This window comes from Falco cherrug, chromosome 13 (assembly GCF_023634085.1).
Source record: "Falco cherrug isolate bFalChe1 chromosome 13, bFalChe1.pri, whole genome shotgun sequence".
Lineage (NCBI taxonomy): Eukaryota > Metazoa > Chordata > Aves > Falconiformes > Falconidae > Falco > Falco cherrug.
The window spans coordinates 15,922,625-15,948,522 of NC_073709.1; the positions used below are offsets into that span (position 1 = coordinate 15,922,625).

Sequence of the window (25,898 nt, forward strand, 5' to 3'; positions counted from 1 at the left end):
TTGAGTAACAAGTATTCACTTTTTGATTTAACAGTTGGAAGCCTTTGATTCTTTTTTTGCCAAAGGGGGAAGTAAAAGTCTGAAAGTTTTCTATCAGGAAGGAGAAGCACCAGGAAAAGGTATCCACAGAGGACCTGAGAGTACCTCATATTCTCTATTTTCTGACTTACACATGACATTGTGTGATAGTGTGAATCTGAATAAACAAAGTACCTCAGTCACCAGCAAATTAACCCAGAATCACAAGCGTGAGCAAATTCCTTTTTAAGTGCAGTACAATGCACCAGTATTGATTTGTAAGACATATGTTTAGTGTAGATCTTTAATCGTGGTTAATTACAACCATGAATTCTGCTGATTTTGGTAATCTTACACACAAAAGAAGAAAAGAGATTATTTCTGTGCTGCATTTTATTTGACTATACTGATTTAAAGAAGTGACACCTGTGAAATTCTTTTCAGAGTGTGGTCGGACAATTCCAGGAGTTGAAAAAGGAAGTAAAATGATGCGATTGTATGTGGACAACACACCAGGCAAATTTGTAGGACTATGCTTACATTTTGTTCGTTGTAAGAATGACAGACGTATAAATGCAAAATCTATACATGAGGTATTCTCTCATATATTTTAAAACCTAAAAACTTTAAAAGTAGCTATTTTTGTTTCATTATTTGTTTCACTATTGTCACGAAGTTACTGGTAACTGTGTTTTTGAATGTTAAGCTCTTAGCATGTTCTTTGCTCTGTTTTGGGTAGACAGTGAATAGCTGTATTACTTCATCGAACACTCAGGATATCTTTGGATTCAGTGTCTTATAGGACTCTTGTTAAATAAGGCAGAATTTAGATAAATTTCTCATTCTCCTTGCTGGTTTTGAAGAGGTTAAAGCCACTAATTAAATTTTAGATGTGATAAAAATCTCTGAACTAGAAGGCCTTGCTGAGAAGGCTGTTGCAAATACCAGCAGATGAAAAATTTACTCATACCTTTCTCTTTTACCTGTCTTTGAATGTGTGAAATACGCGTTTATCCTATGCAAATTATGTAGCATGAATTTTTCTGCTTTATAAGACAAATCCTTAGGTAAGCGTGAGCTTCATTCTTGTTTATAGCTACATGTCGTAATATTCGGGCAGTGCTCAAGGGACTGTAAATTGGTAAGAATCAGAGCTGCATATGTATCTTCTAATTAATATGACTTCCAATTCTTCAGACAGAAAATCTACTATTAATTTATATACTTTTTATTTTATATTAAAATGTGTTATTGCTTTTGAGAGCTAAAAAGCTGAAGGGAGGAAAAGCACTATCAGAAGATATAAGATCTGTCTTTATCAAGAGTCTTAATATTGGTCATAAATATTGCCTTTGCATCAAATTCCTTACTGAAGTGATGAGAAAAGGAAATCTATGTTCAAGGAAGTTTGTTACATGAAGTCTGTTAATATTTGCACATTTGAAGGATATTTATAATATTGGAATATTAGAAATGGTCAGAACTTGTAATGTTTAGTTTTGGAGAGCAGACAGAAATTTCATCTGAACCAAAGTAATGTACGTTCAGTCAAATAACTGCTTCTAATGTAATTTCAGATATGGACATTCAGAACATTTTTGCTATTCACATATCATTAGATAGTACCTAATTGTAGATGGGCACATTTAGAATATTTTTAATTGCTCTGTACTATTTAAAAATTTCCAAACTTTCTATATGATAGGGAAATAACTGAAATTACAAAAATATAACATGGCAGCCTTTTAAAACTCTGTTCAATCATTGTTGATTTCCCTTTTTATTGGAAGCAGTATCTTATTGTCATGTTGTAGGTATCAGTATTTTATAAAGATTTTGTCTCCTGAAATTAAGGTTTTCAGTGGCATATTGGAATGCCTTTGTAAAAAAAATACACTGATTTTATAATACTGTTTCCAGTCTGAGCTACTGCATTACTGACAATCATTCTGTTATGATGCAGGATATATTCTTTGGTGTTTTGGATGCCACTGAAGGACTCCTACGTGGTGTTAGGAATATGATAGAAAAGATTTTTCTCCCTGCTATCCTCACAACAAATAATTGGGGTGCTTTAAGGCAGACCAAACAAGATACAAAAGACAAAAGGAGTTTGGTGGAAACAATTAACAGATACCTTTCATTTTTAGAAGGTAAGCATTGCATTTAGGAAGCAATCAAACTAGAAGAATTCTACTTAAGTATCACATAAGCAAGGAAAAATAAAATCATCAATCACTTGCATAATAAATACTTGGGTCGATTTTTTACTTAAAAGTTACTTAAAAGTAACATACTACTAGAGTATTTTCTTAAGGAGGAACACTATTTAAAATAAGAATTTTCTGCTTTATATGAGTGCAGTAAAATGGCTATTACATTGAAACAGCATTGATTACAGACACATATTCCCAAATTTAAATTGCTTACACTGTTAGAAATTGATTTTAAAGTCTTAATTGGTGCTGTATTGTGTTTTTTTTTACAGGGGTTGTTTTGTTGTTTGTTTTTTTTTTTTCAGGGGCTGCAATAAGCATTGAAGGAACTGTTGAGTTGAAAAAAATAGATTACATTGATTTTTCTATACTTCAGTCCTTTGAGAAAGTAACTGCAGCAGCTGATAATCCTGACATGATTCACCAGCTAGAGGAAGTACTTATGATATGGTATAGACAGATTGAACAGGTAAACTATTGTTTTAACATATCAATCCAGCATGAATATGGCTGGATATGTATAAATTATATATGAGACTTGCCTGAAGTTAGCTGAAGGCTTCAGCTGCATCTCCTCCTGCATAATACAAGTACTTCACTTCTACGCACAAGTGAAGTGGTTAGTCTTTATCCGAAGGAACTTTCAGTCTAGCAAGAACAAGTGTTTCTGAACAGTTAATACACAAACATTAAGAAGGTGAGAACAGATGGATGCAGGAGTAATAACACTGAGGGGGACCACATATATGTACAGTTAGGTATACTCTACACATTACATCCGTTAAGTTTCTGCTGCCGGTCATGGTATGAGATACTACTCTTTGAAAGGTCTTTGACCAGGGCTGGTATGGCATTTTTTTATCCTGTGTAAATCTTACATGATAAGGTCTCAGTTATCCAACAAACTAGTGTCTGAGGCTTCCGTGATAAAGCACAGAACCCTTTGTCAAAATACAGAATCTGTGTAAACTGGGACATGCTCTACTGATAAAGTCATACCATGTTTAGTGTGTTTAGCTCACAAGAATGAAAATATAAAAGACATGTAAAAAGAGCTGATTGAATATTTGTCAACATACAAATGAGTATGTTTATGACTTTATGCCTGATATTTAATGTTTTTATTAAAATAGTTCTTCAAGTTTTTTACAAATGAAGTTACATTTGGTGTATTTCAATTCATAAATTCTGATTAAAGAAAAAAATATGAGTGCATGCTGAGATTCACACAGCTTATGAGAGCAGTTGAACAGATGTATTAACTGCATTAATTTCCATTTAAGAATATGATTAAGTACAATTCAGACTTAGCATTCTTTTCCAAATCTGAACTGTTTTCACGTGTCATAAACTGCAGGCTTGTGCCTTTTTAAGTTAGTATCCTCAGAGTGTTTCTCCTCTTCCTTATAATGATTTGTCTATTCTTTATAGTAGACATTTGGTTTTGTTTTTTTCAAATTGGTTGCAGGCTCTGATTGAGAGTAAGCAGGTGAGGAAAGAAGCTGATGATTCAGGTCCACTGACTGAACTACAGCATTGGAAATGTATGTCTGCTAAACTGAATTTTATTATTGAGCAGATCAAGAGACCAAACTGCAAAGCTGTCATTAATTTTCTGAATGTTGGACATTCTAAACTACTAAGGGTAATTATTTTTCCTTTTTTATGTTGTTTTTTACTATGCTAGACAAAGCTTCTGTTATTTATTTTGTTTCATTGCATCTAAGAGATTTTCTGAGGAGAATTGAGAGGAAAATAGGTATGGTGCTGTTACGCTTAATATATTAAGAGAAAGAACAAGACATTTTTAGAGAGACAGACAAAAATTATCAAAAATGCTTAAGTTTTATTACCTGCTTTGACAATGCCTTTTAAAAACTCATTTCCTAAGATTTACTTCTGGCAAATCAGAAATTGTTTACTATGTATGAAGTTTTTAACAGTACTGTTTTCTCCCTAGATGTGGCAGGAGTTAGATGCCAGAATCACAGATGCAGCGAATGAAGCAAAAGATAATGTGAAATACTTATGCACACTTGCAAAAGTTTGTCAGCCACTTCATAACTATGATGTTGTAAGTATTCCTTTACACAGAATGCCCAGAGTGAAAGAAAGCCTTTTTGTATTGCCTAAGAGTAAGTTTTTCTAGTTTACTTTTCTATTTTTGTAATTTTTCTGATTTTTTTTCTAAATGCCTGTCAAGCTAGATGTTAAAGCATTAGTTTATTATATTACATAAAACATAATATTTTAAAATATGTATTTTATCAATAAACATAAATACATGTGATTGCCTAGTAAGTCAGTCCTGCTGCCAATATTATTTTGAAAATGAGCTGAAACAGGTACATATTTTATAGTGCAAGAATCTTAAAATATGTCTTTCATTGAAGATTCCATGTGTCAAAAAATAGTCACACAGCTGTAACCAAAGTACCAAAAAATCTGTTATATAGAGAAAATGAAACCTAATGAGGTCCTAAATAGATAATATAATATTTTGCTTTTGAAAACAGTATTAGCTGTTTCTATTTGCAGAAGTACTAGCCAGTCAGAATTTAAATAATTTGTTGTCCATGTACATTAGTCAGCCCTAGTTCAAGTTGGTACCAGTTATTACATATATTAACTATTACTTATTATAACAGGTACATGTTTCAAATGTTTGTTGCAAAATAGGGTGATAGGAGGAAATACTGTGGGGAAAATTGTTTGTTCTGGTTTTAAGTCCTCCATGTATTGGTCCTATATGCTTCCTGTTCTTTGTCAGGAGGTGTTGCATTTCTTTTGAATTTCTGGCAGCTTAGGATCCTACTACAAAGTTTTAACTGAGGGGAAGTGAAAAGACACTGATAATTTATGACCTAGAGCTGATACTGCATGGAATAGTAGAAGAGTATGATAACATCTTCAGCTCTTCGGAGTATCACTAGAGGGTGCCAGGTACCAGGACATAATGATGAGCTGCTTCAGAGGAGCTGTGAAGAAAAATTCTTTTATCTTAAAGACAGACAGTCATCTGTCTTTAAATAGTTCATCATTTTACTAATACAGGATAGTTAAGTATAGTTCTTTGTTTAATCTGAAATAATTTGGATACATCTGAATTTCTGTTTACTCACTTGGAGCACTGTTACACAGATGAAGATAATTTAGGTGGGATTTTCTATGGTATGCAGCTTTAAAATAATTACATCCAAGTTAAATATAACCTCTTTTAAAAAAGAACTACATTCTGGATTGAGTTGAATTTAATATCTGATATTGAAAAGTATTTTAAGTATTAGTGGATCAAGAAAGATGTACATGCAGGTGTAATATGATATTTAATGTGGCATTTAGTACATGCAGTATTGCACAGTCACATTTGTAGCTGAGGTTGGTTATGAACTAGGTGTTTAACTCTGGACTTAGAATCAGAGAAATCTGTAGACAGCCAGTATTCAGGGTTTTATTTTTTGTCAAGGATTAAAAAGAAAACCAGTAGACTCAGAATCTCCTGATTCCATTTTGGGGGTGGTGATAGTAATGAACAAAATGTGGACACTGCGGTTTGGTTTTATACCACATAGCCTTTCTTTCACACTCCTGCCAAATGCAAATGCCTGCTATGTCTTTCCACAATATTAGTGTGTTCACTTTGAGTCTGCAGACCAAAATTAACTCCAGGAGCTTGACTTGTTGTTGAGGGCTGACAGTCAGAATTACTTTTTCTTGTTGCTCTGAATTGCAACTCTGATAAGACGTTGATAATGTTGATGAATTACCATTTTTTTACCTTTTTTCCCACTCTTTCTTTCCAAAATACTTTGGAATTGATTGAATTGCAGAATGCTTGTAATACCATAGTTTGATTTTAATGATATGATCAATGATTTCTTTAAATGTGTGAAAAATATAGATGTTTCATGTGATGATAGAATGATTTAGAGACTCATTAATGAAATTAACATTGTGACATTTATTTAATGATTTTTGTGAAATGTCTGAATGAAACATTTGATGTAATGTTGTTACCACAATGTAATCTCATAGACTACATTTAACAGCTGTATTGAAGAACAGAAGTATTAATCACAGACAACCATTGTCAGCTGCCAGAAGAATACTTGGTTTTGTGCCAAAAAATGCAACCTATACATTTTGAATCAATGTTTGATTTTGATCATCAAAATAGCATATTACAATATTCATGTTAATATATTTAATCTGATTTTTAACCAGAACATCTGCATTTTATTGTTTTTATTACTTGAGGTTTAAAAAATTATTGAGCATGATTACTTTTTATTTTTATTTTTTTCTTTTTACAAGAAACCTTTTGGTAACATGCCATGGCATTTTGAAATTGGTTCTTATGATTTAGGGGAAAGTGTAATTTAGAATTTGTCAATAGAACAGAAATAGAGCTGGTAAGAATAGGAAGTAAAATTTCTCTTAAAACTCCACTTTAAGGTATCAATGACACACGGAATACCAAACTTGATAAATGCTATACAAATGATTCACCGTGTTTCAAGATACTATAATACTTCTGAGAGAATGACATCGTTGTTTAGAAAGGTAAATACATTCACTATAGTATTAATCATAAAAATGATGGTGTTTTTTTCAGGAAAAAACCCTCATTTTCTTTAAATGAGTTTTTTTAAATCAGGACTTTTTAAAAAAATCGTAATAATTAGGGGGTTTCTGCATGGGAAAGGAAGAGAAGCCTGTTGATCAGGGGAGGATTGAACTTGGGTTAGAGTCTTGTCTTCTGGAAGGAACTTTGTTGTTATTCTTGGTTCAGTGAAATTAATTTTTTCTTACCTTCTTGATTAATCTCCTGATGTGAATTAATCTGCTGTTTCATAAATTACTGAATCCATAAAGATTATTTTATCATCTGCCTTGAAGACCTATTAAGCAGATGGCTGTTGGTCTGACTAGGCTATTCCTCCAAAAGGTATGAAATACAAAAGGTTCCTGTTTTCAGAAGCAAGTCAAACTTGAAAAGTTAATTGAATCTTAGGTCATAAACTTTGCCACCTTAAACAGAAAATTAAGACCAGCTGGGTAATTATACCAATGTCTTTTTCCGGAATCCAGGTATTCACTGCAAGGGAGGATTGTTTGTGTAATGGTTTTAGAACAAAGAAATCCCTTCATAACTAAAATACACACCTCCAGTAAGCATATAGGGGAAGTTCCCAGCAGACCCTCATTACACCACTTTTTGAATAAGAACATCCCAGATTTTAGTGTAAAGTTTTGTTACAATTCAGTTTGAACTAGGATATTAAGAAATATGTACTTTTTTGAGGCTATATTTATCCAGGGCTGGGGCTGTTCTCCATACATCAGATGTTAGGTATGGATTATGCAGCAATGTTTACATTGCCTGTTATGTAATTTTTAAAAATATGTTTGTGTATTGATACATATTGACACTTGCTAGTGTCTATTATTGAATGATCTAAGAGATTGAACATTTCCCTACAGGGGCTAATAATAAACTGGTTACATGAAGTTGTGCTAAGAAAGAGCAGGGAAAAGGATATATTTTATTCTGTTGGCTTAAGGTCCCCTTTACTGTTTGCTTCCATTTAAAGCTCATCAGATGTGACACTGGAGGTCCTACCTACAGCTTCACCAGTCATTGTGTTACAGTGTGAGGCTGCCTTTGGTGCAGCAGTTTTCAGTCTACTCAGTTAAGGATTTTTAAGACCTGCTTACAGTACTTTCATGTGTCAGGAGAACTGTGTCGAATTGTGCATGTTATTTAATAGACAAAAATATTGGCTGCCAGTAGCTGTTCTCTAAGATGTGTTTTCTGTATCTGTATTCACTCTCACACTCCTCTCTTTCTGTCATTACAAACTTTGGATTATTGTGGTTGAGAAGTAGAAGTATGTTCTCCCCTTTTCATACCCATGGGAGACCAAGGTAAAGACATACTACTAGAATAGAAAATTGTTTAACAGCAGTCTTTAAGGTGCACACACTACAAAGTGTAAAGATGGCAGCGTTAAGTGTAGAACAGTTAGAGTTCTATAACTTCTATTTGTTCTTGAGTTATGGTTGGTGACATTCTGTGTTTATGCATATGTATTGCTGGACTCATAGTACTTACAAATACTTCCTGGGACTTAAATACACTTCTGGAAGTGTTTTAAGACTTTTTATAAAGTGTCATGTATGTTATATATGCTATTTAACCACTGTTATACCCACTGGTGAAATTTATCTGAACTCTAGTACTAATACATGCTGTCAAAATGTTGTTAGATTTTGCAAAACAGGTAAATTTCCTTATAAAATTGAGACCTACTTGTTTTCATTTGTCTGCACCAGGTTACAAATCAAATGGTCACAACATGTAGAGCATATATTACAGATGGTGGCTTGTCTCCTGTCTGGGAGCAGGAGACATCAACAGTCATTGGAAAAATTAAGGTTTGTATGGTGGCATTTTATTATTTACCTATCAAACCTATTGATATGCACAAGGAAGTCCATATCAATATGTATCAAGTACTTCGCACCTCTTTATTGTTTTATGTTATGGTGGTTTTGAGTGTTTTTCCATTTTTTAGCCCATGGATGTTATTTGAACTTAGAATGCCCTCATCTTTATCAGAGTGATCCATTGCTGATCTTGGAAATGGCATCTTTGCTGTATGTGCTACCACGGAATTTTGTCATCCAGCATAACCCACATTCTTCCCTCTTGGTAGTATCTGATATGGTACCATCTTCCTCTACCATGGGAAACCTGGTATTTGAATAGACCCCTGCTTTCTTACCATAGCTCCTTCCAATACCAGATTTTCTTGGCACACCATGAAAGTTCAGTGCTATGAGAGTCTTCTTCAGCTGGTGGTGACATATTAAGAACAAATTAAGCACATGCAATATTCTATGGTAAAAGATGTCCAGCTGTGGGTTACTGATTGCCAGTGCTGACTTGATTTCTACCTTCTCCTTTATCACACCTCAGCTACTGACTTCCTGTTTTACCCAGAAAGACATACGATTTCATAGTCCTTTAAAAATTAGGTCCAGAAATACAAAAGTATATGTATTGAATGTGTCTCTCCTGAACTGACAGGATGATATGATTCTAATAATTCATCTATTTAATTGAGGTTATCCTGTGGCTGTTCTACAGCTGACAAACCATCATTATTCTATGAGAGAACTATAAGCCCAGTTTCTAATCATGGTGATCAGTCTTCATTCTAGTATTCGTATATTCCTGAAGATCTGAACATTCCTTTCATTGAGGACCTTTTTTAATTCCCTGTCATTCATAACCAATTGTTATATGTATCTATATATGCAGACAGTCTGGTTACTGCTGCTATATTGTGATTAAAATCTGCTGGTTTCCAAGAACTGACAGAAGATTTTGTATTCCAATGATTATAGACCTTACATTTCTCACCGGTCATTATTTTTACATCTGATAAGGTCTTAGTATTTTAAGTAAATAAGTGACTAAGAAAGACGTATTATTCTTCAATCTCACTTTAACTCAGACTTGTCAACATACTTTATTTTGTATAACCAATTTCCTCCAAGTCCCCTGGTAGTTCCAGACAGACTACCCTGTTATGCCAAATTCTGTCCTTATCCAGAGGACAATCTGACCATTCTTAATTAAACTAATGGCTTTTGTTAATATTCAAATGTCTCCTGTAGAGCAGGAGTCATCACCTTCGCTGGCCTCTAAACCACTCCGTATTTTAACATGAACTAAAATTTTCCTGTTCTTTTTTTGGTGACTCATTTCCCAGTCTTTCACTGTACTGTACTGTTGTGTGTTCATATGTTGTAAATATTTGCTACATGTACTGGAAGAAAACCACTACATGTAAGTCATTACTACCTGATGACTGAAACTAGACTCAATGACAATTAATCACTTTGGAATGACAGTAGGTTTGAGTTCTCCAGTCTCTTACCCATAAGAGTAGCATAATGAGTACAGTATTTGTCCCTTCACTTTTTAGGACTGCATGTTTCTGTTGAAAGAATATCAGAAATGCTTTCATGAAACAAAGCAAGAGGTTTGGGAAACTCTAGGAGAAAAGGCATTTGATGTATCAGAAATGTATATTTTTGGAAAATCTGAAGCTTTTTGTAGGAGATTAGAAAAAGTGAGTATACAGTGCCCTGTTGTTATCAGTAGAGAAGGGGGGGCCTTTCCAAAGAACAGTTTTCAAGGTAGATGCTTGTCAACATACATGCTCTTAATCATCCTATGAAGGAGTTTTTAACTCTTTATTGAGATAAACTAGGCACTGGCACAAAGTAATCCCAATATTTTAGGCAATTACTGCACTATGTCTTTCTGAATTTGTCAGTTTGTCTCTGTTAGTGTGGAAAGACATGACCTAATTGATCTAGATTTAGATCATTATTTTAGGAGGTTTAAAATTACATGGAAAAATAATGCACTTTTGCTTTTCTGAATGGTGTCCTAAGGCATCAAAAACTCCTGTTACTGCCAAACACAGTTCTTCAGATGATTCTGCTACTTGGTGTGGTCTTAACATTTAGCTTGCTAACCTGATGAAAGGATTTTAAACTAGCATTCATAGAGTTTGCCTGGAAAAGATAATAGGTGCTCCTTGGTGCAGAATAAGGTCAGATGACAGATAAGAGGATAATGGGACAGTCATCACAGGGTAGGAATTCTGTAAATCTTTGATGTTTTTCCTTATGCAGTATATATACTAATCTGTATGGCTGCAATTTTTTATTTTGTGAGATCTCTTTGTGCCATCAGTATGCGTATGTCATGTTTTAACTCTTTTTCCATATTACCCTATTGAATCTAGCAGTCAAATATAAAAAAGAAATGCTTTATCGTCAAGAAAAATGAAGATTCTTTTACCTTGTGCTGGGTTGTGGTGAGAACTGGTAGTGAAAATGGAATTAGCTATGCTTTGTTGAAGATACTTGACTTAGAAGCTCAGAAGCAACACATTTCTGAATGTAGCAGAGAAGTGGTTATTGTTTATTTTCTTTTACTCAGGTTTTAGTTTATAGATGAAGTAACAAATAATATGTTATAAGCCTGAATATAATGTTTATATTTCAGATTACAGAGATGTTAACTGTAGTACAAACTTTTTGTACCCTGAGCCTGTCTGCCATCGAAGGGATAGATGTGGCAGTAGAATTCAAAAGTATCTACCAAAGTGTTCAAAAGAAACCATATGACATCCTTGATCCACAAAAAACAGAATTTGATGTGGATTTTGTGGACTTCATGACAAAGATTGAAGATTTAGAGGTAAGTAATATTGCTACCAATAATTTACTTGTGGAAAAATCTGCACTACTTATTCAGTATCTCCCTGATACTGAATGTCACTTAGACTTTGGAATGTGATTAGGCTACATTGTTCTTCTTCCAGTGAACATAGAGTTTGTATTATTTTGGAGGGAGGCTTTCTCTGTTCTTTCTTCTCCTTCCAAAGGGAGCTGTAAAATATATCATAAAGTCGTCACTGAAGGTTGTCACTCAAGCAGCGAAAACAACAACAATTATGAGACCTGACAGAATGATCTATGTGAAGGTCGTTTATTAGCCTGGAGACTGGTGGTTAGATTTTGCATGGAGCAAAGCTGCAACTGTTTTTAATACAATATAATTCTTCACTAAAATTGTCTGGCATTTTAAGAGATTACTTGACTGACACTGGCTATTGATTTTATTAGCATAGACTGATGAAGGCTGCTATTTTGTGCTTTAAGCAGTAACAATTTCAAATGCCACTATGTTAAGAAACTATCAGACATAAAAATAGTATTATATGACCAGCAAAACTATACTAAATTATGTACTCTTTAGATACGGATACAGACGTTTATGCGTAGCTGTTTTGGGAGATCTTTGTCTTCACAGCATGCTTTTCAGTTACTTCAAAGGTATTGGCAATTATGTTTTGAAATATTTTAAACTACCTTCAAATTACTCATTGGCACAATTTAAATAGCACAGCTAATTTTAGAACAAAGGGCGTAATCAAGGATTTTTGAATATTGGTGTTCTGAACCATGTAATTGTTGTAAAAGACATATTTTAGCTTTCTTATGGGAATCAATATATTCCTCTGATTTTTAATTTTATTACAGTTTATTTCATATATTGAAGAGGATGCTAAAAGAAATACCTAAACCCCCACCACAACAACAAAATAACCCACCAGGGCAGAACTTTTCAGCTTTCTGAATCTTGCTCAAAGCAAAAAAATTTCCCAGATCCAGAAGCATTTCCTAGATTTGTGCTTCTTTCATTTTATGTAATTTTCATTTACCCCAAAAGAATAATAAAAAAATATTTGTGGTTTAGAAATATCATTTGGGGTTCTCATTTTTAATACAGGGTTCAAAATCTAGGACTGCCGTGCCTTCAAGAAAAAACAGTACATATGGTTAGTTATATTCTTCAACAATATGCAGCAGAACTTGAAGCTACTAAAAAGGTATTTCATTTCTTTGCAATACATTTTAAACATAATGTTAAAATATGAGCAAATATTTGAATAGGTTTTATTTATTCTATTTCATTTATTGTCAATGCTCAGTCATACTTCTGTTTTCCTGTTACAGAAAACAGACCTTAGTGTGTAGGCAAAATATGATATACATGCTTTTGCAGGCAAATGAATCATCACAATTTTATTTTTTTTAACCAAAATCTCTTCTGTACTCCTTCATCAACTAAAGAAAAAAAAAGTATGTTCTTTACTGGCTGTGTGCATCACTTGCATATACCTTTTGGTTTTTTTATTATATGAGGCCTCTACAGTTAATTTGCATGTGTACATGGCTATTATCTAATGCTGTAACAGTATAAAATAGATATAAAGTGTAGGTAAATTGTGTTTATGTTCATTATAATTTTCCATGATTTGTGTAGCATACCATGACTGTAGCGTAAATGAGAATTAACTTCTGGAGACTGTTCATAGCACTTGACCTTAAACTTTTACAGAGGAAGTCATCTAACCTGACTTTATATGTCTGCAAAATAAACATCTGCCTCAGAACTAGACTTTCATACTCCCTTTTTTCTCAAGAAAGAAACAAATATTCTAGAGACAATTAATCTGATCTATTTTACTTGCTAACCTGAAGATTTAAATAATTCCCTTGAAATGGCCATTTTGCTTCAATGAGTATAAAGGGAATTTAGAAACTGATTCCAGTTTGATCATCCAGACTGATGCAAATATATATTTTTAGAGACATTTACATGAGGAGCCAAGTATCTGTAAACTGCACTTCCTTAGAAAACCATTTCTCCAAAAAGTGACCTAAAACTGTAGCTTGGCTTAGTTGCTCTGAACTACTCGTCATAGTTGTCCTTTCCCTATCTACTCACTGTATATAACACTTCCTGAACCTCTAATTACTGGCTTAATTTGATAAACATGTTTTCAGCAGCACTGCCTGTTTAACAAATCACTGACCCCACCCTTGGCTGCCTTTTCCCAGCCAAAGAAAAAAAAAAGGTATGTTTTCTGAGGGGGTTTCATCCAAGCCAGTTCCTCTCAAGTTCACCATGAAGCTACTTTAATTTCTTGTGTTGGGACTGTGCAGGAGACAGTATAGGGGTAAGAAGACATACCAGTAAGTGAAGAGTTGTGTCTGCTTAAGCAGTACAGCTGTTTGTGTTATCACAGCATAAGTTTGTGTGCCTGAAGTTGGGTGGATACAAATATTCCTCTTTCTTCTGTTGAAGAATGTTGTCAATATACTGGGTAGTTCTAACTATTTATTAGATATTAATGGATTGCTATTTATCCTTGCCAAGCAAGTTTTTTCTAATAAAAAGTTGTTCCTGCTGCAATACTGGTTCTAACATACTTGAATAATTTGTTAATGCAAATTTTGTATGTGATATTTCTAAGCCAATTTTTTCTTTACTATAATGTAGCTGTTCAGTGAGCAGGCCCCATCATTTTTTTTTTTTGGTCACCATGGGCTGTGTACCCAAGAGTGTCTATATGCATGTTGATGAGAAGTTAAAAGAGCATATCAGAAAATCATAGATTATCCTGAGCTGGAAAGGACCGACAAGAACTATTGAGTCCATCTCCTGAAATGTTAGCTATTAGTCAAGTATACATGTCTGAAGAACAATGTTGATGTTTCTATTCAGTTAAAGCCTTTCAGTTAACAATACAGCTTAGGCCTCTTCTAAGGGCAGTTCCCAAGCAAAGGAGGAAAAGCCTGAAGGGTTCTCACAACACTTCCTTACACAGCTTGCTTTCTCATCAGATGGCTCCAAAGTTACACAGCTACACCTGTCAGGCTTGGCCTTGAACACGGGCTGCTCAGCCCCTAGGTTTGCAAGGCCTTTTGGTGTATGCAGGGCTCTGTCATAAGTAAGCACAGCTAAGAAGCAGCTTGAGATAATGAAGACAGGAGACATGATGGTAACAATGTGCACGTCTCAGAAGTGTAGCAAGTGGGGGAAGCAATACATTTTTCTCTTGGTGAACTTTTGTGTAACTCCCCACAAATTTAATCTGTTTGGGAGAGGCAGAAATTGTGATACCAGAAGAAAAAAATCGTTTAACGTTTCAACAGATCTTTCTGTGTGTTTAATGATACTGTTTTTATCATAGCTTTACCAAATTCAGAAAGATGACCCTCCTCTTGCTCGAAACATGCCACCTGTTGCAGGAAAGATACTGTGGGTGAGACAGCTATTCAGAAGAATAAATGAACCAATCAACTATTTCTATGTAAGTTGATGTGAGGAAAAATTAGGGGTTTTGTGTAACATTGAACTTTCTGGCTATGATGATGTCACTTCTCATATGCTAGGCAACCTGTTTATTTGTATGTGAATACCTAGTTAAAAAAATATGCTCTGTAGTAACGACTGTTGTAGATCAAAGATGTAGTGTTAGAATAGAATAGACTATTCCAGTTGGAAAGGACCTACAATGATCATCTAGTCTACCTGCCTGCCCAGTTGAGGGCTAACCAAAAGCTAAAGCATGTTACTAAAAGCATTGTCCAAATGCTTCTTAAATGGCATTGGCCACCTCTTTAGGAAGCCTGTGCCAGTGTTTGACCATAATCTCAGTAAAGAAATGTTTCCTAGTGTCCAATCCAAACCTCCCCTGATGCAGCTTTGAAGCATTCCCATGAATCCTATCACTGAATACCAAGGAGAAGTGATCAACACCTCCCTCTCCACATTCTTTCGTCAGGAAGCTGTAGAGAGCAAGGAGGTCACCCCTCAGCCTCCTTTTCTTCAAACTAGACAAGCCCAAAGTCCTTAGCCACTCCTCACAGGACGTGCCTTCCAGCCCTTCCTCCAGCTTTGTTGCCCTCTCTGGGTGTATTCAAGGACCTTCACATCCTTCTGAAATTATGGTGCCCAGAACTGCACACAGTATTCCAAGCGGGGCTGCACCAAAGCTGAATACAGTGGGATAACCACCCCTTTTGACCGGCTGGTGATGCTGTTTGATGCACCCCAGGATGTGGTTTGCCCTCTTGGCTGCCAGGGCACCCTGCTGACTCTGCTGACTGATCCTTTCTGCATGGCTGCTCTCCAGCTACTCCTCCTCTAATTTATACTTGTGCTCCTTCCTAGGTACAGAATCTGGCAGTTAGACTTGTTAAATTTTATCCCATTAGTCATAGCCCAATGCTTCAATCTGTGTAGATCCTTCTGCAAGGCCTCCTGTACCTCAAGAGAGTCAAAGAGAGCACCTCACAGTCTGGTATCATCAGCAAACTTGCTGATGGCGCATTCAGCTCCTGCATCCAGATTGTTGATCAATATATTGAACAGAACTGACCGGTCACCAGCCAGATGTAGCCCCATGCACTACTCTAACCCTTTGAGCTCTGCCCTTCAGCCAGTTCTTCACCCAGTGCACTGTAAACCTGCTTATCCCACAACTGGACAACTTCTCCAGAAAGATGCTGTGAGGAACAATATCAAAAGCCTTACTAAACTCCAGAAAACCTATTTCTTTTACTTACCACTTAATTAGAACCCCAAGCTGGAAATCTGCAGTGAATTGTTCATATGTCTGTCTTCATGTTGCCCAAAGAACTATTTAATCATTCCAGTCAGTGGCATTTTTCTTCTTTTTTAAATGGACCAGACCAAGGCTTTTACATAAGACTTTTGTCCTGGGTTTTAACAGAGTAACGATCTCTTCTGTTCCTCTAGCCCCATACGGTTCTCTATGGATAATCATGTCTCTTTACCAAGTGGCTTCTAGAAGTAGCTTAAGGCATAAACATGGACTGCCTGACATCCTGAAATTGTTTGGTATATGTGTCTGGTACCAATGAAAAAGCAAGTCTATTATTAGGACCCACGCAATTCTGTAACTGAGAATCTGGTCACCAGTTTTACTGCAGATGATCTCTGAACTAGTCTGGGAACAGGGAATTCCATTACTGAACATCTCATTCTATATTTTCTGTACCATTTAATATACAAATGAAGATTGGTACCAGACATTTGAACGTTAGCATTATGGCCCTTAGGAATTTGTTGGTATTGTGCTTCCTTCCTTCATTGGAATAGTCAGCATCTTGCTATACTAGGATCCACTATAGCAATAATTACTCTTGAAATGTTTGAATGATTTTCCTACAAGGTATCTAGGGTCTCTTGCCAAGTTAACTTCTGTATGAGGGAGGTTTTCACTTTCCTGTTTCCCTTGGATGGGAATAATGATCACTTAAATCTGCTCCAAAGAAAACAAGCATAAATATAATTACTGATTAAAAAAGGACATTTTTAAAAAATGCATTTTTAGTTACTGATCAATTTGGAGTAGAACTGAGTAACCATTTTACTATGAATTACAGATGTTTATCACAGTATAATAATTGCTCTTACATGTGTTAAATATTTAGTACTTATTACAAGTTCTAAGTGACTTCATTGCCCTATAAATTTGAATCATAAATATTTGTTGCAGTTTTTAAGACCTCTGCAAGTATAATTTATAATAATAACTTATATAATATATAGTAAGTATTTAATTTGATAAAAACCCAAATAGTATGATTTTCTTTTGATATGATTTTAATTTGAATGTATTTCTGTATTTTAATAGAAAAAGTCAAATATCTTGGAAAGTCCAGAAGGTAAAGCAGTTGTTCGATTATACAACAGAATTGCCTTTGTATTGGTGGAATTTGAGGTAGTCTATCATAATGCATGGATGAAGGAAATTTCACAATTACAATATTGTAAGTAATTAAATAAGAACTTGGGGTTTTTTAAACTTTCATTAAATGCTAAGTTGACACAAATCAAATAAGTTTTAAGCCTTATTTACCCTTAAAATCTGCAAAATAATAGTGATCTAATAAAGGCGCCTAATAATACAAATCTCTCTCCCTTACTGACCTTGAAACTCGGTTGTGATTTAGTAGACTCTGATAGGTGACTGGAAACACTAAAAAATCTAAAAGCACACAGTTTTTCTTTTTTGTATTGAAACTCTTTATGTATACCACTCTTCCTGTTTTCTTCCCACTATAATAATTTATACACTTGTATTATCTCAGTCCCTCTCAGCACAATTATTGCTTTATGCCTAGAAAAAATGTATGATAATCAAGCTTTAACATTTAAGATTAAATGAGAATTGAAGTAAAAAAAAAAAAAAAAGGAGTAGATTTTTCATGTAAATTGTAGACAATCTGTGGGCTTTAAAATTAGGAGTAGATCTGTAAGAATAACATTTTATCATCAAACAGTCAACAGAGGCTTTTGTATTGCTGTTTGGACTTTTCTTTTGGATTTTTGCAATATCCTTATGTAAGCATTCATCCTCATCATCCTTCAAGATACTGAGCATCTCATAATAGTGTTGTTTCCAGGTCCTTAGAAAATAAATTTCATAATTTCCAACTTGACCTAAGAAAAGATATGCCACAAATAAGACTGGATCTGACGCTTGTTTAGCTTATGAGGAGAAAGGTTATATATGGCAGAAAGCTAATACGGTGAATGTCAGTTGTACATTTTCCTTAATGGAAAACAACATGAAGATATTTCAGAAGTAACCATACATATTTAATCACCATATAGCAATATTAGAATCTGTGTTCCATAATACTTCATGTAGCAGAAACAGTTGCCTTAGAAACTGATATAAAAATGTCTTTACAGCCTTACAAACCACAATATTTGTACGCCATCCTAAAACTGGGAAGTTCCTCATTAATTTTGATGCCCAAATTCCAGAGATTGTCCGAGAGACCAAATGTATGATAAAGTTGGGTCTGGAAGTACCGGAGCAAGCAAAAAAGTTGGTGAAAATAGAAAATAACCTGAAGTCAAAAAAGTTGCATTTAGAGGTAAACTTAAAAATTATCACGTTTGCTGTTTGAAAAAAAAAAAAAAAAAAAAAAAAAAAGAATATCTGATTAACCATAGAAATTTTTCTATGGTTAAATAAAGGTTAAAGATTGGTATGAAGTTCTTTAAGGTAAATTTGTGGAATGCACAAGTGGAAAGTGGACATAGAGGATCTCATTTGAAAAACCTCTACTAACTTCTGTATGGGCTAGTATATACTTAAATATAAGCATATATAATTCTTATATCCTGTGGAATGCTATGTATATTCTGGTGATGAAATAATTAAAGCTAAACAAGAAGTGTTCACTCTCTGAAAATCAATAAAACGTAGTTTTACAGAGTTTTTGAGAAACAAAGATTGGAATTCTTCTGGATTGGAAGATACCATGAGCCACAAAAACATCAAGAATTTTGCAGGTTACCTGCCAGAGTAGTCAGATTTCTGATACCTGTAGTATTTGCTATTGTTATAGTATTTTGAAAAGTTTGTATCTTGGGGATGAGGTGTACCATACAAGATTTTTGTGTGCCTAAGGCATAAGACAAAAGGAAATTTTAAAACTGAGTTAATATGTGACTTGAATTATCTAAAGCATGTGATACTCAGTTTCAATAGGATATTGTAACTTAGAGTCACTAAAGCTTGAGCTGTCTTTAGCTCCAGATAAATATCATACTTGGTCTGGCTTTGTGCATAAAGAATGTGTTTCATGAAGGCTGCTTTCATTCTTCCTTGTGTAGCTTGATATGTATTCATTACATGCCAGAAACGATGTACATAGGTATGTAATGTCTGTGTGAAACTCTACAGTTGTTTTCAAATGTAGTCTTGTACTGCTTTCCATGTTTTTTTCTGATGATTTTATTGTATAACAGGCCGTTTACTTCAGAAAAGAAAGCACTTAAAATATTCTTCTTGATACTGTCCTTTCTAAAAATTAACAGGGTCTTCTCCAATGTTATGAAGATTTGTGTCAAGAAATACCAATGATTTTTGTAAATCTAATGGCACCAGAAATAGAAAAGGTTGGTATTGCAAAATACACTTCAATATACCTCAAAAGAAGCTAGAATAACTAAGTAACAGTTTATAATTTTAAAATACTTAGATGGATCTGCATGTTGTGAACTTAATGAACTTCACTCAAATCTTTTAAGATCAAAAATTTACTCTTTGCAACCCTCATACAGTGTTCAAATAATGTGTATTACAGTAGAATAATTTTAGTACCTATGACATGTAAACCCCATAGAACAAAGAATATGCACTTTGTGGGTCTATTTATCTACACAAATCTCCAGCTTTGGCATGGAAGTAAATTATCATTTAATATTTCAGTTTTAGAGGTTTTCATGGGAAGTTGTGCTTTTCATTTAGCTGAAATACTAAATGTCTTGATTCTTGTCATTGCATGGAGAGAATTATTGAGTCAGTCCCATCAGTGATGTGGAAAGGTTATATACTGCAGTAAAGGTACAGTTTTCAGTTTTATTGGAGATGCAGGATGTCTATCCTACAAGCTTTTTTTTTTTTTTCCCAGACACTTGCAAGCGTATGTATGTAGCTGTTTTAGGTAGCTCTTCCCTTTTTGGTTCTAAATAATAACATTAGAAGGTTGAAGAGTTTGCGTAAGTTTCTGTAACTACATAGTTGGCATTTACTGAAGTACGAGAAACAAAAAACTTGTCCTTGCTCTTAATAGATAAATAATAAAAGACCAAGAGATAAGGTGATGGTAGTCTTCACTGTAGTGATACTACTGTAAACATGATTGTATCATAGAGGGAATAACACACCTCTGTATTTTAGAGGAAACAATTGACAAAAGAGAAGGATGAATATAGTACAAACAACAGGAGATGGCAATGTTTATTGAAGAAGTCTTCAGTGTATAAGAAGAGGAAAGCACAAATCCAAAGATGGAATGAGAAAATCTAATCTATGGCTACATTGCTGCCATAATTGGACAGCAACTCATGTAGAGCCTTAAACTGTTTCTAGATTGGCTATGTTGGTTACCAGTAACAGTACCATCCCAGCATTGTGGAGTCAAATATATTCCCCAAAACATATATATTATGGTGATAGTAATGGCTGTATTTTCAAATAGCTGTGTGTCTATTTGAGTTGAATTCATTGTTTTAGCAGTGATATAGACATAGCAAAAAGAAGCATGAGGGTGGAGTCCAGGCTGTGACTTGGTAAACATCAAGATGAAAGAGCAGATATGATAGGTGGCTATTTAAAATTAAATATGAGCATAACTGGTTCAGAGTTTCTTCAGCAATTAAGCAAAATTAAACTTCTGTCATTTCAAGGATGATGGGGTTCGCAAAATATAAAATTGTGGTGGTTGTATACCTGGCAATCAGTGAGAAGTTTTGGAGTGCTAGGCAAAAATGTCAGGGGAACTCTGTGGGAGAGTCTGGAAAGATTGATTTTCATAGCCTGGTGGTAGTATAAGACTTCCTTTTCCTCGGCGTCCCACCTCCTTTGAAGGTACAGATTCTGCAGTGAAGGAAGGATTTTGGTGTAGATCATACAGTGACAGGGTAACAAGCTGATTTCAGCTAAATGCTGAACATCTTGATGATAAATCCAGTAGAAACAGACCACAGAGAACCAAGAAATCAGTAAGGGAAATGGTACGGAAGAGAGGATTTTTTAAAAAAAACCATTGAAGCTATAAAAAATTTGGAGAGGATCAGTGTTATTCAAAAGGGTATGAATGAAAAATGTCATTAGATATGTACCTGAAGTTGAAAGAATGTAATTATACTGTTGAGAATGGTCAAGATATATGTTAAAGGAGCAATTGTAAGATCAGTAGTGGACTTGATTTTAATTTTAGGAAGGAGTGGGAACTACTGAAAGAGACTATCGGGGAGAACAGGAAGGGGAAGATCTTTGCTGAGTGTGTATGCTTGACAGTTGTAGACAGAAGCTGTAGTATGCACTATCCTCTCCTTCCCCAATATTCCATAAATTTATTTGACGTTTTCCTTGAAAAACCATAACCTTCCTTTCAAAACTTAGGTGTAGCTCTTTCTTTCATCAGTGACATTAGTGATTCTAATAATGACATTTGTTTATAATTTTCTTTAAAACAAAAAAATCCCTGAAATTTTATTTTTATACTTAGATGGAAGCTGTGTTGACGCAAGGACTTACCATGTTGACTTGGTCATCTGTGACACTCGAAAGTTTCTTTCAAGAAGCTGATCGAGTTCTGAATAGATTTAAACAGCTTTTGAAAAAGGTATGCACCTGATCACTGTATAAATTAAATGACAGTTTAGAGAAATCATTTTTGGTACACTGCTTTAATTTTCTTTGCTTTTTAAAGTATGGTGGGGTTTGGGTTTTTTTTAAGAATTATATGTACAATGATTCCCTGCCATTATTGCCCTCAAATGTTTGACCTTTGCTTCTGTTCTTGCAGTAGAATATATTTCCATTCATCCTCAGATTCTGTGATTGCCACTCTGATTTTGAGTCAGCCTCTCATTCTCTTTGAGTGCTTGTCCCTCAGTGCAATTGCACACAAGATACCTCCATTGTCCAGTGGAGAACTTCTTAGCATTAACTGTATTCATAGCAGGCACGCCTTGAAACTGTCTCCTCTTTGAGCAGCCCATAAAATAATGAAGGAGAGCACGCTTCTCCCTCACAATTTTCTGCATACTGACTGAGTCCGAGCTTTTTTCCTCTCAGAGTTTGCCACATGATTCTGAATTTTTTTCATTCCATTAACATGCTTGAGGACTTGTATTGGTTCTTTTTCTTTTCAAGAGTTTACGTTGGCAGTCAGGTCATCCTTCTGTCTTGACGGTTGAACTGTACGGCTATGATCTCTCCTAGCAATATCATAAATTTTGTCTCCTGTTGTAGGAGATTGGTAGTTCCTGTTGGGTATATGTATGGCAGAAAAACATAGTTATAGTCAAGAGCTCTGTTTGCTGCTTAAACAAGGATTGGCTATGCAAGAAATTAACAGTTCTCTGAGCCTGAGTATATGTGAAATAACCATGTCTTTTGTAGGTATTTTTCTTAAATTTGTAGGTTGCGTACCTTTTTTTGCTTTCTTACCCCTCACATATCAATGCAAAAAAGTGTAAAACTTCTTGGATCCTTGATTACTGTGAATGGGATATTGTAAACAAATAGAGAAAAAGGGATGTAAAACAGAAGCATGAATGATATTATAACAAATATCCCAGAGATGGGATATCGCAGATGCAGAATATTTCAGGTAAAAAAAATAAAAATTGGACAGAATTCGGTTTTATTTGGATTCTGCCATGAGAAAGCCACTTCACTATAGATGACTGAATGCTGATAATGTATTTTAGAATCAAAAACTCAGTGAAAAGCTGTGTTGACTAAAAGAAGGAGAAGCACTGAAGACTTACACATCAAGCAAGTTATTGCAGGGACTGCCTTGCCTTGCAACTAGACTCATGGCCAGTAAGATCATGAGCAAGGATCTAATGATCTTCTATCAGCATAGCTTGTTTTGTTGCTGTGTTTTATTTAATCTAGCAGCAGTGTATCCTGCATAACTGGAATGGTCTGGGGTCTAACTTACTATTACTGCCTGTCTGCCTAAAACTGCTCTTAAAACAGCAAGGATTCTTTGGGAATTCTAGCATGGATGAAATAATGAAGCAGGACTTCTCTTTTACTCCATCAGTTTCTGAGCTTTCAGGACAGAAGTAAAAGAAGTTTAAAGAAACTACTCTTAGTCTTGGGACCGCTTTCTGATGAAGTTCTTGGGGTATAGGAGATATTTTTTTTCTTTGTTACTCATTCATATAATCTTCAAGACTGATCAGCTGAAAGAGCTCTCAAGAGATGCTCATTCAACAGCTAGATCATTGCTGTTATGGTGCAGAAGTAGAAAACTACTTATACTGTCTGTGAAATAATTTCAGTTACACAGTGAATTTAAAAATATGGTTCTGATAACCAGAAATCTGTGAAGTGTGTGGAAACACCAAATTCCTCTAAGGATTTCACTTTCTCAAGGATTCATACGTCTCAGTTTCCCAACACAGAACCAGCAGATATTTAGAAAATTACAAGATTTTGTTTTCAAAGGACTGCCTGAAATGAAATTGTGCACACTACTAATCTTTTTAGAATTCTGTTATCACACTGTGCAAGATTTAAATGCATAGAGTCCTAGCAACTGAGTTCATGTCTTCTGTGGCAATAGTAACCATATAATTTCCAGACTTATATCTCTTTTTTTATTGTTTGTATTCAGATTGTCTGCAATGAAACATGTTAGCAAAAGATAAATTTTTTGTAGGGTACTTGTCTCCCTAAATCCCTTCTGTAGATAATGGAGAAAAAGGATAATTCACAATAAATGTAGACTATATTTAGCCATTGTAAATATCCACTAAGTTACCATAACCCATGAGGCATTGTTGTGCTTCCTTTTTTCTGTGCTTTTCTCATATTAAAGTTTTTACTGTTAGTGCTTATACCCTGGTGTGTTTTTTTTCTGTTATGGTTTACTTTCTTAGAGGATTTTGTACTGTAACATTCTTGCATTTTCACTGGGTAGAGAGGTACAATTTTTTGTTTTCTGCAAACCATTGTATACCTGTTAGAGCTCTCTGAAATAGAATATGTTATGCTTTAAACATAAATGTACAGTATTAATACAACTTTTTATTTTTAGGTCAATGATTTAAGTGAAGTGCGTATTGATTTAATATTAAAAGAAATATCAAATACTCTTTTAATTGCCTTACCAGTAGATGGTCCTATCAAAGTAGAGAATATGTTGATCTCCAATGAGGTGTGTGCCACTTTACATCTTCAAATTTTAATTCTTGCGTGTGTTAGAAAAAATGCCTTAGTAAATTAATATAAACCTATAAGAGAATTCTTCTAACTGTAGAATTACAGTTTTTTTCATTAAAATATTTTGGTTAAAATATTTTATATGAAGATAAATTGGTACTTAGATATTTGAGATACTTAAACTGTAATATTTCATAGATAAATTTTATTTAACTGCTTCACAATTAAACGAGATAATTTTTCTTTGTAGGAAGCTACTCAGACATATGCAGCCTTTTTTCACCCCCCTGTTTTTTCGAAACTGTTTTTTAAGGGAGAAGGCAAAAAATACTTTCCAGCAAGTACATTTGAGAATACGAATGAGGCTAAAAATGTATTTAGTTAGTACATTGGTGCAAATAAATAAAATTATTAAGGACATTTGAAAGAATATTTGGGTGATTTCAGATTCAGACTGTGACCTTCCTTCAATATCCATGATTTTCTTCTGACCCTTAAGAATATCATTGCATTTCAAAGATGGAAATGTTAAAAAAAAAAAAAAAGCAGCATTAAAAACATAGTGATAATATAACAGAAGTTTTTGATAATTTTGAATAAAGATTATTGGTTTGGTTTCTCAATTTTCTTTTAAAACTGTGGTTGTTCTGTTGAAATAGTCTCAGTCTGAAGAATGCAATATTCAGGGAAATGTTCTGGCTTTCCATGAAGAACAGTAATAATACAATCAATGATACTGAGATAATTCATTGATATTTTTATTTAACAGGCTTATACTAAAGAATGTTCCCAGTTATTAAACTACAAAAGCATGCACATTGAAGATGCTGTTCAAGAACTAATATCTATATTTGAAAAGAATTATGAAATTCAATATTCTAAGAAAACTTCAGAAAAACATGTATTACCAGGTAGATAATGTTGAATATTTCAATAAAAATTTCTGTCCATAATTATGCAGATTTAGCTAGCACATATAAAAATTTAATTGTTTTAGCTAATTTTCTTCAGACTTCTCCCTCCCATTAAGGTTTCATCTGTGTCTCAGTTCTGCCTTCATTTACTGCTATTAAACTAAACCACTAGCCTATGAAATACAGAGGTAATCCAGTATTGGTGGGGTTTCTAGAATTAAACTCTGTCCTGCTTAGATTAGCAAGATCTTTGCTCTAGAGGAGAAATGTTACGGCGGCATTTCTCTTAGGCACTCATTGTAACTTTTTTTTCCTTTCCATAAGTGAAATACAGTGTTTCCTTCTTAGCTATCTCAGGTATTTGGTACTGTCCTTCTCTTTGTGACTTTTCTGCCACAGCAGAATTGTATCTCAAATACCTGTGCTTTGCTCGCCAATCACTTTAAATTAGTATAGTCAAATAACTGCTCGTGTACGAGACTCACAGCTGATCAATATGGCTGGTTCCCGCTGCTCTGGGGTGTGTTACTAAGATTTTAGGAAGTCCTTTACCATTAGAGGAGAAATAGTTT

The 25,898-nt window shown here is 34.4% G+C and overlaps 1 protein-coding gene across 1 annotated transcript in view; it reads left to right on the top strand.

Moving 5' to 3' along the window:
• The first annotated feature begins 488 nt into the window (after positions 1-488).
• Positions 489-25,898, top strand: part of DNAH8 (dynein axonemal heavy chain 8) — a 137,219-nt gene continuing 111,809 nt past the window's right edge. Inside the window, 18 exon segments of the mRNA XM_027801181.2 lie at positions 489-611; positions 1,982-2,171; positions 2,540-2,703; positions 3,703-3,879; positions 4,195-4,308; positions 6,690-6,797; positions 8,571-8,672; positions 10,232-10,378; positions 11,326-11,520; positions 12,082-12,158; positions 12,616-12,715; positions 14,867-14,986; positions 17,339-17,474; positions 18,403-18,590; positions 19,540-19,620; positions 21,738-21,854; positions 24,288-24,407; positions 25,182-25,323. Of these exon segments, the coding sequence (XP_027656982.2) occupies positions 504-611; positions 1,982-2,171; positions 2,540-2,703; positions 3,703-3,879; positions 4,195-4,308; positions 6,690-6,797; positions 8,571-8,672; positions 10,232-10,378; positions 11,326-11,520; positions 12,082-12,158; positions 12,616-12,715; positions 14,867-14,986; positions 17,339-17,474; positions 18,403-18,590; positions 19,540-19,620; positions 21,738-21,854; positions 24,288-24,407; positions 25,182-25,323 (2,386 nt within the window). The 5' untranslated portion in view covers positions 489-503.